We start from the raw sequence: 17294 nt of genomic DNA, 5'->3' as shown, positions 1-17294 counted from the left end.
ATAACAGATTACTTGCTACTAGCATGGTGTGGTAAAGTGTCCTACCATGGAGGACGGAATAAGGCTGCTCTCCCCAGAAACCTTCTGCAAAGGCTTTTAGAGTACCTCCAGGAGAGCTTCATGGAGATGTCCCTGGAGGATTTTGGCTCCATCCCCAGACAAGTTAACAGACTTTTCCTGTAGCTGTACTGGCCACAAATGCATCCCAAGTCCTCAGGGCTACTTAATCATTAAAAAAACACTTGCGTTTATAACGTGTATTATATTTTAAAAGGTACACTCACCAGAGGTCCCTTCTCTGGCTTCATTCAGTTGCGAGGGTATTTCAGGCAGGGTGAGAAAAAGATCCTGGCTGTTGGGGAGAACAGTGTTCTGTGTGCTCTCCTCAAGCTCGTCCTCCTCCTCATCTTCCCCATCCACAAAATCCTCAGGCATGGCGGAGAGTACCCCATCATCTGAGTCCACAGATAGGGGTGGGGTAGTGGTGGCAGCCTCCCCTAGAATTGCATGCAGCTCAGCGTAAAAGCGGCATGTTTGGGGCTCTGTCCCGGAGCATCCGTTTGATTCTTTGGTTTTCTGGTACGCTTGTCTGAGCTGCTTAAGTTTCATGCAGCACTGTGTTGCATCCCTGCTGTACCCTCTGTCCCTCAAGGTGTCGGAGATTTTTTGAAATATTTTGGCATTTCGTCTTTTGGAACGTATTTCTGATAGCACGGATTCCTCTCCCCATACAGCAATCAGATCCAGTACCTCCCGTTTGGTCCATGCTGGAGCTCTTTTTCGAACCTGGGACTTCATGGTCACCTGTGCTGATGAGCTCACCTGGCCAAACAGGAAATGGGATTCAAAAGTTCCCCGGGGCTTTTCCTGTACACCTGGCCAGTGCATCCAAGTTCAGAGTGCTGTCCAGAGTGGTCACAATGGTGCACTGTGGGATAGCACACTAATTCTAAACAGAGATGTCAATTTCAGCGCTAATCCCCTCGTTGGGGAGGAGTACAGAAATCGGTTTTAAGAGCCCTTTATGTCGAAAAAATGGCTTCTTTGTGTGGACGGGTGCAGGGTTAATTCAGTGTAATGCTGCTAAATCCGACATAAAATCGTAGTGTAGGCCAGTTCCAATTACATTACTGTATATCACCATCAAAACATTTCACTGCTGACCACGTTGTAAATTTAGAGAAATGAAATAAATAATGACTGAGTCAAACTTCCACGTTAAGGGTAAATGTTTCAAAAGTATGTAAGTGACATACGAGTCTAAGTTCCTATTTTTAAAACTGACTTCAGCACTTAGGAGGCTAATCATCATTGAAAGTCAGTGGACCTTAGACTTTTAAGTGCTAGAGTCACTTTTGAAAATGGGACCTATACTCCTATGTCACTTAAAGATTTAGGACAACTTAATTACATTACATAATAGAATAGCTAAGAACGATAAGAGTCACACATGAAAGTGACATTGAATTTAGAACAATTCATTTTTCTAAAGAGTGTACACATTTCTTAGAATCAGTATTTGCTAACATGTAACACACCACAAGAACTCATTTGATAGAATATCTTTTGAACACTACTATCCAAAAAATTAGGGCAATGCTACATATCCTGATATCTTTGGCAGCAAACCAGAGCCAGGAGTTGGGGGAGACACACAATCAAGCTGGAGGCATGTTTGTTTTGTGACTCACAGTCACATCCACTGGTGCACAGTGCCCTGGAAGAGGTAGAACCGCTAACTATCCTACATTAAAGCTCTCCTAGTGGATGATCTTGGCTGCTGCAGGGGAAGTCTGTAAAGGGGACGAACTACCTTCTTCCTCCATATCCCCAAAAATAAAAAGTAGTCCTGGGTCCACATAAAAATAGGGCTGGGCTAGAGCAATACTGGTGCTGCAGTTCCCAGCAGCCCCCCCCCCAGTGCTGCTGCCAGCTACTGCAGGTGGAATTGGTGAGCAGAATGAGCAATCAGGCTCAAAGTGCCAATAAAAATTCAGTGTCCTCGGAGGCCAGCTATATAGCTTACCATTAACATCAGCCCTGCAAGAAACCAAATCTCAAATTAACAGCAACTGTAAATGTATGTGCACGTGCATAAATCCTAAGGGTACCATTAGGTCCTGGTTGAGAATGGGTTCATATAGTTGGTAAACTTTATTCAGTTCCTTGATTTTATTGTCTCCCCCTGTGTCCAGGAATTTCTCAATCTCCTGTAAAGCTGATTCTGCTCCATCCTGGGACTGGCATTTGTCTACAGGCTGTGATGCTAGCAGGTAAATGCCTTCATCACACCACCTCATGGACTGGAAACACAACGAAAAAAGGAAAGAACACACATTAGTGGAAACACTTAACTGAATGGTTTGCAGAATACACTTCACACATTTGAAAAATGTTCAGCTATGTGAGGGGGAAAAGCCAGTTTTTTGATTTTTTCCCCCCTATTAGCAAATGCCCATTTTACACTGGAAATATTCTTCCTCTACTGGTCATTATTTACTTCTCAAACACATGGGGTCATCATATGTTTGCAATATTATTAGCAAGTGAGATGGGAAGCAGAACTATTTCATATAAAATTTACCTTCTCCAATAGACTGTGCAGTTCCAGAGATTTGTTAAGACGACCTCTCCTCTTTTCTGTCTCTGTAGCAAATGCATCACAGAGATGGTGGAGCTCATTGCACTTTGGAAGAATGGAGTCCACAGCATAGTGGTTGTTTTGAACAAGCTGGTTACCTTGAGAAGCTAGCACCCTAGCTTCTTCTAAGGATTCCTAAGAAAGCAAAACATTTTTAAAATACTAGATTTAGTTAGAATGTTGGGGTTAACATTCTTTAAAAAGCTCCCAAAATAAAACTCAAACATGTATTCTGTTATGGAAAAATGCCTTTATTTGCTATGCAAATAATTTCATTTATTAAATTGCTAACTGTTGCATTGTCCAATAAATAAAGGTGTTTTCCTGTCTTTCCAGATATCCAAATACTTCCGTGCTCCTCTTCAATATAGTATCTGTGCGCTTCACAAACATTAACGGATTTAATCTCACAACACCTGTGCAGTCAGAAGTACTATCATTATTATTTTACAGATGGGGAGCTGAGGCACAGACAGATGAAATGACTTGTTCAAAGTCACACATGAAAGCTGTGGAACAGCCAGGAATCAAACCCACATCTCCTGAATCCCAGACCAATGCCTTAGCCACAAGACCTTACGGTGGTTATCTATACGGACATAACTCTAACTATTCCACTACAAAATATACATAGGAAAACTGAAAAAAAATGTTCTCCGTTTGTGTGTCCACACTAGAAATGTTTGCCAGTCACATTTTTAATTTTTCTGATAGTATTATCAGTTCTAAATTTTAATGACATTGGTTGTTTTAATCATTGGGAGGAAAAGACACTCATTCTGCCCAATTCTGAGTTTTGGCTCTGGGTCATAAAACATATTCAGTAACTAATTTCTGCTCCCCCCGCAAAAGCAAAAATACACTGTAGACTAAGAAATATGGAGAAATTACAAGAACTTACACGTGATTTTTCTTCAAAGTTGGCAAAATCCTTCAGAATGTGCTCCACATGTGAACAGCTGTTTCCCACATCTGTGAAAGCAGATAACCTCTCGGACACAAGACTTAAAGCTGCTTTGACCTGAAATGAGAGAGAATTGTATATCCAAGAGAGTGATTTCACCTGCCTCATTAATAAGACTAGTGCTATACAGTCATGAGAACTGGTTTGGAAGGAACCACTGAACACCTGTGCCCATTGGTCAGTGGAGATCAGAACACTGCAAGGAGAATACATTTTGTCTTTAGAGAAGCATTCAAGCCAAGGAGGCTCTTACTTATATCACTCCCTAGTGACCTGAAGAAGATCTCTGTGCATCTCAAAAGCTTGTTTCTTTCACCAACAGACATTGGTACAAAAAAAGATATTACCGCACCCACCTTGCCTCTCTCAAACCCTGGGACCAACATGGCTGCAACAACACTGCAAACATCATACCCTAATGGTAATCCCTGAAGTATCGCTGACAGTAATTGACTGCCCAGAGGGTACATACTGTGATCGTGGAATGCAAGACCAAGGCAAATATAAGAAAGGTTTTCTTCCGAACTTTCAATTGCATGCAAGAGATGCATAAATAGGTAAGGAAAAAATACATTGCCTTAAGGATTAGAGAGTGTTGAATGTAAATAATCTGGGAAGTGTTTTTGGATCCTTTGGGAATGAAGGAGGTGACATAAATGTAAAATATTAAAACACCATCAAGAAACCCTTACCTCTCTAAAAGTTTGTTCAAACTTCCGAAGCTGTACACACTGCTCTAGCTTTTGTTGATGTTTAGCCCAAAATTCATCAAAGGCAATCTCTGTTTCATCTAATTGAGCCAGAAGCCTAAAAAAAAGTTCAGGATTAAAGCGATGGTTACAGTCTAAGAGACAATAGCATCTTTTAATGGAAAGCTCAAAGCCTCCCTTTAAGTAATCTTTTTCTAAGCAATCAGATGGACTAATGTTAGCAGTACAGTTGCCAGTGTTCCTCTACTACTAGGTAGCTTTTCCTCATTTTTGATATTGCATGTAAGCAGTTTCTTGAATAATATTGATGTAAAACAGAAATCCACCATGAATGTTAACATTTATGGAAAACGGATAGCAATGTCTAGATCTAGATGCAGCACAAATCCATGTCCAAGTTCTGGTTTGTGATACCCTTTATACTTCTCTCTCCTGCGCAGAGACGATCAATCTGCAGTTTTATGCTATATACAAGGTGTGCAGTAGAGGCTGTCATAAATAAGAACTTGTTTCACTAGTAATTTAAGATAGGTTTGAACCCAAGTGTTTTATGCCTATTTTACTGTTCAATCTACCTATGTATATAGACATGAATATTGCACTTAGCACTATGGTATCTGAGTGCTTATCCTCACAATGTACGTTACTGTAATTAGGGTATAACAGGATGGCTGCGGATCAGGACTGAGGTGTATTTTGCCTCACTTACAGCATCACAAAAATTCCCCAGAATTTTGAAAAAGATTTTAATGCATTTAGTAGTTGGATGAATTAAAAAATTAAAATTAATTCAGAAGAAGAGTTTATATGGATTCTGTTGTTCACTCCAGCTTTCCTCTGATATCACAGCTACACAGGACATTTTGGATAAACTACTCAAAACAATGAACAGATGGCTTGTAGATAACTAATTGCAGCGATGGGAGAAATGAAGTTGCTTCTGCCAAACTGTTAATTGGAATGCCAAGCTCTTCAAAATGAAACTGCATGGAAAATGTTGGAACTAAAGCAAATATATAGAAACAAAATGACACACAGAAACAACTTAAAATACCATTTTGTGGAAATTATCTCTGTTTTGATAATACTGTTCAAATTTGTATCTCTGTGTTATGGTCATATAAGGGCTTAAAATTTGGCAGTAAATTAAGACAAAACACAGAGGAAAAGTCTTAATATCTAACACTTAATTCAATAGACTTGATTCTATTTTTTGTTTAATCAGGCACCTAGCAATTGCTTAAAAAAAAGCTGAAGCCCGTGTAAAAAGGCCAGCGATACACAAAAAGCTCTGCCCTCACCCAGGCATAAGGTACTCCTGGTGGAATTCTGCATAAAAAAAAAATCAAACATTCTCTGCCAAAAAATTAAAAATTCTGTGCACAATATTTTAAAATTCTGCAAATTTTATTTGTCAAAACAACACTACATGATCATGCCAGTTTCAATTATTTTTAGGGTTGTCAATCAATTAAAAAAATTAGTCGCAATTAATTGCATTGTTAAACAAAAATAGAAGACCATTTATTTAAATATTTTCGGATGTTTACTACAACTTTCAAATATATTGATTTTAATTACAACACAGAATACGAAGTTTCAAGTGCTCACTTTATATTTATTTTTGATTACAAGTATTTGCACTGTAAAAAACCCCCAAAAGAAATAGTATTTTTCAATTCACCTAATACAAATACTGTAGTGCAATCTTTCAGAGTAGCAGCCGTGTTAGTCTGTATTCGCAAAAAGAAAAGGAGTACTTGTGGCACCTTAGAGACTAACAAATTTATTTGAGCATAAGCTTTCGTGAGCTACAGCTCAAATAAATTTGTTAGTCTCTAAGGTGCCACCAAGTACTCCTTTTCTTTTTGTAGTGCAATCTCTTTATCATGAAAGTTGAACTTACAAATGTGGAATTACGTACAAAAAAACTGCATTCAAAAATAAAACAATGTAAATTTTTAGAGCCTGCAAGTCCACTCAATCCTACTTCTTGTTCAGCCAATTGCTCAGACAGACAAATTATTTACATTTGCAAGAAATAATGCTACCCTCTTCTTGTTTGTAATGTCACCTGAAAGTGAGAACAGGCATTCTCATGGCACTGTTGTAGCCGGCATCACAAGATATTTATGTGCCAGATGCGCTAAAGATTCATATGTCCCTTCATGCTTCAACCACCATTCCAGTGGACATGTGTCCATGCTGATCACGGGTTCTGCTCGATAACCATCCAAAGCTGTGCGGACCACTGCATGTTCATTTTCATTTTCTGAGTCAGATGCCACCAGCAGAAGGTTGATTTTCTTTTTTGGTAGTTTGGATTCTGTAGTTTCTGCATTGGACTGCTGCTTTTTAAAGACATCTGAAAGAATGCGTCACACCTCCAGATTTTGGAAGGCACTTCAGATTCTTAAACCTTGGGTCAAATGCTGTAGCTATCTTTAGAAATCTCACATTGGTAACTTGTTTGTGTTTTGTCCAATCTGCAGTGAAAGTGTTCTTAAAATGAACAACATGTTCTGGGTCATCATCCGAGACTGTTACAACATGAAATATATGGCAGAATGTTGGTAAAACAGAGCAGGGGACATGCATTTCTCCCCCAAGTAGTTCAGTCACAAATTTAATTAACACATTTTTTTAACTAGCATCATCAGCATGGAAGCATGTCCTCTAGAATGGTGGTCGAACCATGGAGGGGCATACGAATGTTTAGCATATCTGGCATGTAAATACCTTGCAATGCCAGCTACAAAAGTGCCATGCAAATGCCTGTTCTCACTTTCTGGTGACATAAATCTCCCCACTGTATTTTCCACCGAATGCATCCGATGAAGTGAGCTGTAGCTCACGAAAGCTTATGCTCAAATAAATTTGTTAGTCTCTAAGGTGCCACAAGTACTCCTTTTCTTTTTTGCTAATACAGACTAACACAGCTGCTACTCTGAAACCCAGTTCCTGTTTCTCTGCCCCTCCCCCTCCAGAGCCCAGCCAGGATGTCAGACACGAGGACTCCTCCCCCTCCCCCCAGAGTCCAGATACCCCCCCAGCACCCAGAGCCCAGCCATGGGGCCTCCCCAGCCCAGATACCTGCACCCCCTCTTCCCCAGACCCCAGCTGCAGGGAACTCCTAGCTCAGATACTCATCCTCCCCCCAGAGCCCAGCCACCGCCCCCCATTTTCCCAGATACCCACACCCCCTCCTCACCAAAGGCCAGCCATGGCCCAGCCCACACACCCACCCTTCTACCCCCAGAGCCCAGCCATGCCTCCCGCCCCAACTAGACACCCTCTCCACCTCAGAGCTCAGGGAAAAACAGCCTGATGCTGGGACCCAGATTTTGTGGAGTTTCCTGCACGCTGCTGTCTCCTTCCCTCAGGGGGTGTGGGGAACTGCAGCTGATGGGAACCATCTAGCTCCCTCTCCCTTCAGTAGTGTCTTCTGTGTGCAAGCTGGGCTCTGCCAGATCCAGTGGCCCGCATTGGCGGCCAGAAGCACTGCAGTCAATTTTTGCGGGAGAAAGGAAATTCTGCACACACAACATTAAATTCTGCAAAATTCTGCATTGCGCAGTGGCACAGAATTCCCCCAGGAGTAATTTAGGGAAAAGAACTTTCTCCATTTCAAATCACCTTCTCAGGCAAGATCTGAGTAAATATATAGCGCTCTCTCTCTCTACATCCCCAAGGTCAGCTAAGTGCGTCTCTTAAGCCCAAAGGGTGAGAGTTCCAGAGTCAAGAGCCCTCCACTGAGACCCTCTTGCCTCTGCTAGTTGTCAGCTGGATAGTCCCAGCCAGTCTCAACTGTTAGGTACAAGTCTGAGGAAGTCTCTCAACTAGCCAGGAATCAAATGATAAAGGGCTTAATGGTCAAAACCTACATACTGAATTGCCAGTCACAGTAGACTATAGCACAGTGTTATGTGCCCTGCATCACACATTATTAAGCAAGGAACAACCACATTCTGTTCTGCTTTAACTGAAGTTTCTAGGTGGCCTTTTAACTTATCCCAAGCAGACCACATTGCACTACTCAGACTAGAGCAATGGCTCTCAAACTTTCCAGTCTACTGTACCCCTTTCAGGAGTCTGATTTGTCTTGCGTACCCCCAGGTTTCACCTCACTTAAAAAGTACTTACAAAATCAGACATAAAAATACAACAGTGTCACAGCCACACTATTACTGACAAATTTCTGACTTTCTCATTTTTACTATATAATTATAAAATCAATCAATCAATTGGAATATAAATATTGTACTTACATTTCAGTGTATAGTATATAGAGCAGTATAAACAAGTCATTATCAGGATGAAATTTTAGTTTGTACTGACTTCTCTACTGCTTTTTATGTAGCCTGTTGCATAACTAGGAAAATGTCTAGATGAGTTGATATATCTTGGAAGACCGCTGCGTACTCCCAGGGGTACACGTACTCTTGTTTGAGAACTACTGATTTAGAGGTACCAAGGACATGAACCTATCTGATGAAGTCTGTATCTGAAAGACTACAACCTTCTACCAGATGATGATGGAAGAAAAGCACACACTGCTACAGTTGCTATATGGACATGCAGAAACAGCTGGTGACCTAACACAACACCTAGGTTCTTAGACAGAAAAGGTGGACATACACACTCAAAAGAAGATATCACTTCTGCTATCTCCCCCTTACTGCTTCCCCCAAAACAATATCACCCATCTTATCTGGATTGAGTTTCAGCCAGCCATCTCTCATACAAGTAGCAATCTTCTCCAGACAGTGGGACAGCTGATCAACTGCATCATCTGAGCCAGATGGAATGGAGATACAGAGCAAAGTGTCATCAGTATACTGATGGTAGTGAAACCCAAACTGAATGCTTATCATCATGCAGACTGAGCAGCAAAGGAGAGAAAATAGAACCCTACAGCACTTTGCTCAACAAAGGATTTGGAGCAGACGAGGTACTGCCTACTAACACCTTCTAAATATTTACCACCTTAAATCACTTTGCCAATTTGCTAATTACATGTATAAAAATTAAATACTAGATAATAAAATTAAAAAGTGAAAAATAAAAACTAACGTATGCTCCATATTTCATTCACCTCACCTTTCCACAGTGGTTTGATTGTCAAGCTGATCTTGGTTGAGTTTGCAGTCTGGGTTCTCAGTAACTGGCTTTCTATTACTTTCAAGGATATCACGTCCCTGTTTTAGTGCTAACCTCAAATCCTCCTGCAGAAAACAAAAAAAACCACGTTTTAGTGGTCTTTCTAAAGAAATCTTGCAAAGTACCATAGATAAAGTGTTCTTTATAGGAAGAATGGCAAGAACAATTTAATACAATAATTTGGCTAAGCAGCTGTTCTGCAGAAAAGGACCTGAGGATTACAGTGGATGAGAAGCTGGATATGAGTCAGCAGGGTGCACTTGTTTCCAAGAAGGCCAATGGCATATTGGGCTGCATTAGTATGAGCATTGCCAGCAGATCGAGGGAAGTGATTATTCCCCTCTATTTGGCACTGGTGAGGCCACATCTGGAGTACTGCGTCCAGTTTTGGGATCCCCACTACAGAAAGGATGTGGACAAACTGGAGAGTGTCTAGCGGAAGGCAACGAAAATGATTAGGGGGCTGGGGCACATGCCTTACGAGGAGAGGTTGAGGGATCTGGGCTTGTTTAGTCTGCAGAAGAGAAGAGTGAGGGGTGGGGACTTGATAGCAGCCTTCAACTACCTGAAGGGGGGTTCCAAAGAGAATGGAGCTAGGCTATTACAAGGGGTGGCAGATGACAGAACAAGGAGCAATGGTCTCAAGTTGCAGTGTGGGAGGTCTATGCTGGATATTAAGAAACACTATTTCACTAGGAGGGTGGTGAAGCACTAGAATGGGTTACCTAGGGAGGTGGTGGAATCTCCATCCTTAGAGGTTTTTAAGGCCCGGCTTGACAAAGCTCTGGCTAGGATGATTTAGTTGGGGTTGGTCCTACTTTGAGCAGGGGGTTGGACTGGATAACCTCCTGAGGTCTCTTCCAACCCTAATCTTCTATGATTAAAAGTAATGAATTAAAGGTACTGAAGGTTAAATCTCAACATTTTCCAAGCTTGTTCCAACCTCTCAAACCTGTTTTGTAAATTTCATGATAACAGACACTTTCTCAAGATTTCCAGTGCTTCTGGTTGTGCCACAATTACCTAGAGAATTTTTGCTGCTGTACTCTGAAACTGCCGGCAAACTAAGTTTTGGTTCAAATTATTAATGTTTAAAAAATGTTATCTGAACTGGTTTGTCCATTCCTAATCAGAATTTCATATATATGCGCACACATACAAATAAAAAAAATGAACATCCCCATTACTACATCTTTGGTTGTACAACAATTTCCATTACAGAAACGTATCATAATTTGTATGTGCTATATCTTCTTAGCCTCCAGGATTATTTTTGCAAGGAATAAAGATCCTTATTAAACTTCAAATATAGCCAGGCAGCTTTAAGAAGATTTCAAAGGTTTCACATTCTTAATATTATCTAAATATTTTCAAAAGCTCTCCAATTTTTCAATTGTATTTTTATTGCTAGTTATAATTAAAATAATGTGCTAACTAAAAGCAGGGTATTTTCCTATAACATACTTACCTTCATTTTGTCCTTCTTTTCACTATGTGCTGCAAGAAGGAAGCTGGTTGATTGCACATCATTCGGTAGTTCTGTTTCAGCCAAGTCGGTCCCAAAGGACTGAAGCATTTGAGCTGTTTGCTTAACCATTAGGGCAAAACTTTCTATGGCCTTTGGAATATAAAACCATTAAAGACATTTCATGCTCTGAATACACACATACACACACACACACACACCACCCCCCACACAGTAAAATGCAAACTTTAGATTACAACTAAAAAGTTTGGCTTAAAAGTTTGTTTTAAAGAATATTTTGCTAACAAGAGTTGTAAATAAAACACCTTCACCATTAGCTTCTTAACTGCATATTTTCTCTATGCTTACATCAGATGCATTCTCCACACATTTTTATAACCTGGAATCATTTTTGAGCTTTTCCCCCCTCTCTTGTAACACCACCACCCACCCAGGCCCTGCCCCCCAGCTCCCAAACAACAATATTCCTTTGCTCCAAAACCCTAAGAAAACCACTCCCAAAGTTACTACTTATGTTATTTCTCTAAAATGATTAAGTTCCACTGAGATCATCTCCTCACTCAGTTGATGTCAGCTTGCATTAATTAGAATGTGTTTTATAAATATGACAGAGTACAACACAGAAGGGCCCATTAAACTGCGAAAAATAAAAACAACTAAGACTTACAGTGCGGTGAGAGAGCCATCTGTTATGGCAATAATCCAAAGTGCCACCAAGGTCTTCTGTTAGCTGTGTTTTGTCAATATAACCATGCAATTCTGTTACTGAGCCCAGCATTATGATCTGCAATCATAAAGGAGTAGAATTAATAAGACCAAATAAATGACAAGACTCATATTAGGAATTCTGGGGCAAATCCTGCAGTCTTTACTCAGGAGATTGAAATCAAGGGAAGCAGCATAGGGTGGATTTATTCCCTTCATGTATACAACATCACATCAACTCAATGTAGTTTATGCTGGAAGATGTTACAAATGTAACGACTGCAGACATAACTACCAGCATTTTATTCAGGCTGAATAGTATGTGTTAAGTAAGGCATGTGTACTGTACAACATACAATCTTTGCTTTTGGAACACTACATATGGCTATTTTCTGAAAGCTATGGTATTCGGTTAAATTATGTCATACCCAGGACATCATAGGCATGTGGCTTAACTTGTGTGGAAAGGGAGAGAATCAAATTATAGCATGCAACTGGAGTTTTGAATGTTTGCTTTAATTCCCAATTATAATCCAGTTTTTGACTTTGAGGAAGATGTCCCTCGAGTTAAGGTAAAAAGCATCATTATCTAAACAAAAGAAAAAGGCGTTTAAGTCATCACAGTCACATGAGAAATCGTCCAATGATACTATATTATGGGCCACACGTAAAAAATCCAGGCTCCACCTTTCAGGAAAATATTATTGTGAGTGCAAATTTTCACCCACAATTTTCAATGGCTATAAACTGATGTAGCTTAGACAGCTCTGCTATCAACTTTATGATTGCATTCAGGTACTTGGACGTTTAAGTAACATTAATTGTTCCCACAAATAATCATGGGGAAGAAAACAATGGAGGCTGGGTTGAAAAATCAGAGCCTGTAGCTGTGTATCATTAAAATTATATTACATATAAGGTGTTTTAGTTAGGAGGAACAGGAGTGTAAGCGAACATAAATGATATTCAGTAATATGAGTTTGAAATGGAATGAAATCCTCCTCCTGCTGCTCAATGATGTAAACATACAAGATCTGCCACTACACAATGGATATACATGAACAAAATAGTCTTTTAAAAATACATACGCTATATTTTACATAATAAAGCTGTACGTTTATAAAATGTTAATATTAACGCTAGGGTTTAGCTAAGTGCTTGATATTAGATTAGATCATTCATTTTATGTTTACTCACATGTTAAAATACTCTTATTTGTCTAAAAAGACTCCCTGGGAACAAAATACCAACATGGAACAACACAGACAAATTGTTAAAGTAACATGTAAGCATTTTTTTCCCATTTGCTAATGTGCACATTGTCCAGATTAAGTACCTTAACAGTTCACTGCTAGTACAGTTGAGGCAAAGAAATACTTACAGGTACCTTCATTTTAAATTCATCTCTGTTGAATTTGAAAGCGAGGTCTGAGAGAGTTCGGTGGATAAATCCTGTTGGACGCAGAACAAGTACCAGCTGCAGGTTTCCTGGGAAAGATGCCTGTAAGTATCATTAAACAGGTTTGTCCCATTAATTTCTATATCACTGGGTTCTATAAATGTATCTTTAGACTATATGAAACCCATGCTAAACCACGTCCTGAGTGTACCGAAGGCCTACGTAAATGCTTCACTGAATAAAATCTCAAAAAGGCCTGTAATCAGAACATTTTTAAACCCACTCATCTATGGGAATTAGGATTTAACTATTTTCCACCTTGGACTGTGAAGTGTTTGAATGATGAATTATACCGTCCAGAGCAATTATTACTGTTATGTAGTTGAAATAAATGTTATAGTTCAAGGACAGTAGATTGATAGAAAGGAGGCTCATTAAAACTTACAGCTGTAGTTCTTTTATAGTTATCTTTTTCCATTGCCATTTGAATGCATTATGATTATCTTTTCTGGTCTGTTTGCATACCTTGCCTATTGCTAGCCATGTGAACTATTACCATCATAATTGACTCTCTCAGGCATTAGCTTAAAATGTCAGACTAGGTAGTCATTAATCTGAATCAAGTGAGATTTCACTCTTTTTTTATCATTATTGATCCAAGGGAAATACAGGAAAGATGTATAAACTTATTCTCCATCCCAGCCAGTCTATCTGAAACAATGCTATCAAGATCATTTTTGTCTCCTGCTGCTTAGACTAAGTCACTCCACACTCAAAACTGCCCAGTAGTTTCCCCTCTCCTTCTGCATTAAGAGCAAGCACTGTACAACTCTACTTTTGCCTACATATTTGCTCTCATCTCCACTTGCCTCCATTTCTCCTATCTGCACACTCCCTTTCCCACCTGTAAATGACACTCTGCATAGCAAGGAGGGAATCAGTCGAGAGGGATCAATCAGTAGTTGAAGGAATATGTAAATCTTTCTATGTGAAGTGGTAACATTGGAGAACTGCTACTGTAAACTATGCTGGGCAGGTACCTGCTGTTCCTCTTTATCTGAGCTCACATCATCACTATCTAGATAACTGCATTCTTTTTATGCCTTTTTCAGAAAGTCCTAGAGACTTGCAGAGACAAGGACATGACATAAGAGACATTCCTAGAACACATTTTAACTTTGTGAACTAGCCAACTTTAGAACGAGCAAAGACAAAAGGAGACAAAACCGCATGTCACTCCAGTCCAGCAACATGTATGTTATGAAGCCCAGTGTGTAGTAAGCAGACATAACAAACCACACAGTGCTTTCTTAATAGTGCTCCATGCCAACTTATTAAGAACAAAGATAAGCCATGGGTTAATTTAATGTGTGGTTACTAATGTCATACTTTTATGGGTTAATGTTCATTTATTGTATAAGTGTCAAATTCTTCACAATGTAAGAGAGGGGAGCAAAAATATAGAACAATTTTACTTAAAAAGTTAACATTTTATACTCAGAGGACACTGCTATGGATTTCCAGGTCAGGAAATGAGAAAATTGGTAGAAAGATTCCTACAATATGCAGGAAAAAAATTACTGTACTTTCTTTTTCATACAACACTAACAAATCCTTGGCCACCCAAGCTATTATTATTCATGTTGTGATAGTACCCGCAACATGGTACATCCTCTCCACACACATTAAGACAGAGTCTGTGTCCCAAACAGCTCACAGTCTAGGACTTCACTATTATCACTGTGGCCATTTGGAACGTCACATCAGCACCATGGACAGACCTTGGAGCACCTGACTCTAAAAGCACACCTCATTATCGACTGAATCACCATTAGCTGTTAGCAGTAAAGGAACTGACACAGTGGAACAGTTCAAATGCCACCCAATAGATGGCAATGGTACACAGACATATCAATCAATTCACTGCAATACCAGTAAAACAGCAGTATCACGTATTAACATCCTTACAGGCAGTACTGATCCATGAAGTGAGTCATTCCAGGAATTGTGTTACCCTCCCATAAATAGGTTGGATATTTGTAGGATAGCCAGGCGTGTGAAAGAAAGATCTCGTATCTTCCTCTGCTGTCCATCACTAAATGTCAAAAGAAGGCTCCTGAAACTTCACCAGTTCAACATTTCCATCAGTTCTGTCATTTAGGAAGATACATTTCCCGGTACCACGTCTCTTTCTGGCAATTGATGCAGTGAAATTACTGCAGCCAAGATGTGCTGTCAATATCAGAGCACTAATGGAAGGTAAACTTTGCCAAAAAAAGTCAGCATTCACAATATATAAACTTTCGACCTCACCAGAGGACCTAAATATTCACATCCATGTGCAACTGATGTAATACTTCCTCCACATACAGTATATTCCATGACCAGAAGCCCTTTGATGAGCAGGTGATTGAAACCATCTTTTATGTGTACACACTATTTACAATGTTGTTAAGAAATATTTGTGTAATAGTAATAATAATTTATATAGTGCATCTACTACCATGCTTCCCAAACCATATATTACATCTGAAATGTAGCCACCTGTGGAGTGGAAGATAACAGCCAGCTATTCTTATTATTTAAATTACGGTAGAGCTCAAAGGCCCCAATCAGAATTGGGGGCCCATTATGTGGGGTGCTGTACAAATACATAGGAAGAAGTATTCAACTGCCCTGAAAATACAATCTAATATGAAATGAAGAAGTCTTATAAATCACGGAAGGAAGGAAGGACGGACAGACGGACAAGGGCAATGAACATAACATTATGTGGCTACACAGAGTTAAAACAGAGCAACAGCTAAAGTATCTTCTACCTATAGTTATAAATAAAAATAAAATTAGCTATTACCTGCTGAACAACCTAGTCATCACTGATATGTTGTGGATATTACAAGAGAAGTGGGTCTGATGGAGGGATTTGAATGAAGAGAGCGTAGTGACCTTACAGATTTGTTCAGGGCATACAACTTTGCACATCAATGATAGGAGAGGACATTTTGGCATGTGATAATAGAGCAAACCTCTACTCTTACAAAAAGTGCCATGGGATATTTAGTGCCTGCACAAAATGGACAGGAACGCTGTTTTCAAGGTCTCATTTGAAACACAGTAAAATGCATGGTACCCAGTTTATCTGTCTTGTATGTCTGAAAAGCTGACTCGACCTGCTAAGAATTTAACTAGCAATTCCCGCGAGCATAGGTATCCCAAACCTAGGGCCTGACCCATCCCATTGTGTTTCCATTCAGGTCAATAGCAAAGCTCCCTTTGAGTTCAGAGAGAGCAGAATCAGACTCAAAGTCAACTGGAGTTTTACTACTGACTTCAGTGGAAGCAGGATTGGCTCCTGATGCCTAACCACGAAGCAAACCACTACAGCAGTAAAAACAGGTTAATACACAGAATGTCCAAGAATTTACTGTATGAGCGTCTCAACATCACAGAAGGCAATATGGTATTCCGACTGTATGATATCCATTTCTGTGGTGCTCAAGCAGAATGCTACAAACCATGAAATGAGGATGCACTGAGTAGTATTTCAAACAGTTGAATTAGATACTTAATGTTCTGTAACTAATGTACATTATTACTAATAGTCTCTTTGCTTAATCCACACTACAGTGGCCTTCTCATAGGAATAGGGCTTTTTTATTAGATGGTTTTATTGATCCGAGTTCTATTTCTTGAAGATTGCTTCAATGTCCATGGGAATTTGCAATTTCTTGCAAGGTATTCTCACACCTATTACCCACAGGTATCAATAAGAAAAAGAAAAAAACCCTAAATAACCAGGAATAATTTCCACAAACAGTATCTTCCAAGTCTAAAAATCTTTAATTAACCTGTTTAACATTTTCCCCTAAAACGTTATTTCAGGAAGTATACTCCGCAGCCCTTTTAGAGGGACACAATTCAGTTTAGAATCAAAATTCAGCGTTTGTAATTTCTGAAGTGCATTACAGAACTAAATAATTGATTTTATTTCATTAAATTAAAAATAATTCAGAGTGAAAACAGTTTTTGTTTTTAAAATTTAAAAACATTCCCTGCACTGTTGTGAACCATTATGCTCGAATAGGAGAATCAAAAGTTGAAAGTACCTACAAACATAAAGTGGAATGACCAGACTAATTTTATTGTCCAAGCAGAGTGAAATACTCAAACAAATAAATAGCATAACACCATGAAAAGAAAGATACCTATTTTAAATTATTTCTCTTTAA

At 39.4% G+C, this 17294-nt stretch overlaps 1 protein-coding gene across 26 annotated transcripts in view; it reads right to left on the bottom strand.

The window, feature by feature from the left end:
• MCF2L (MCF.2 cell line derived transforming sequence like) overlaps positions 1 to 17294 on the bottom strand; it is a 262711-nt gene that overhangs the window by 29768 nt on the left and 215649 nt on the right. For 22 of the 26 annotated variants that reach the window (XM_043505613.1, XM_038367742.2, XM_043504747.1 and 19 more), the window contains 8 exons: positions 13048 to 13167; positions 11629 to 11745; positions 10944 to 11093; positions 9416 to 9540; positions 4298 to 4412; positions 3543 to 3662; positions 2585 to 2776; positions 2112 to 2303 (listed from right to left, as the gene is read on the bottom strand). In XM_043505613.1, coding sequence (XP_043361548.1) covers positions 2112 to 2303; positions 2585 to 2776; positions 3543 to 3662; positions 4298 to 4412; positions 9416 to 9540; positions 10944 to 11093; positions 11629 to 11745; positions 13048 to 13167 — 1131 coding nt within the window. The remainder of the gene's footprint in view (positions 1 to 2111; positions 2304 to 2584; positions 2777 to 3542; positions 3663 to 4297; positions 4413 to 9415; positions 9541 to 10943; positions 11094 to 11628; positions 11746 to 13047; positions 13168 to 17294) is intronic. The other 4 variants (XM_038367762.2, XM_043505299.1, XM_043504959.1 and 1 more) reach the window with 1 other exon arrangement.

The sequence above is a fragment of the Dermochelys coriacea genome, chromosome 1 (genome assembly GCF_009764565.3).
Source record: "Dermochelys coriacea isolate rDerCor1 chromosome 1, rDerCor1.pri.v4, whole genome shotgun sequence".
In the NCBI taxonomy this organism is placed as follows: domain Eukaryota; kingdom Metazoa; phylum Chordata; order Testudines; family Dermochelyidae; genus Dermochelys; species Dermochelys coriacea.
This window is presented reverse-complemented; position numbering and strand designations above follow the sequence as displayed.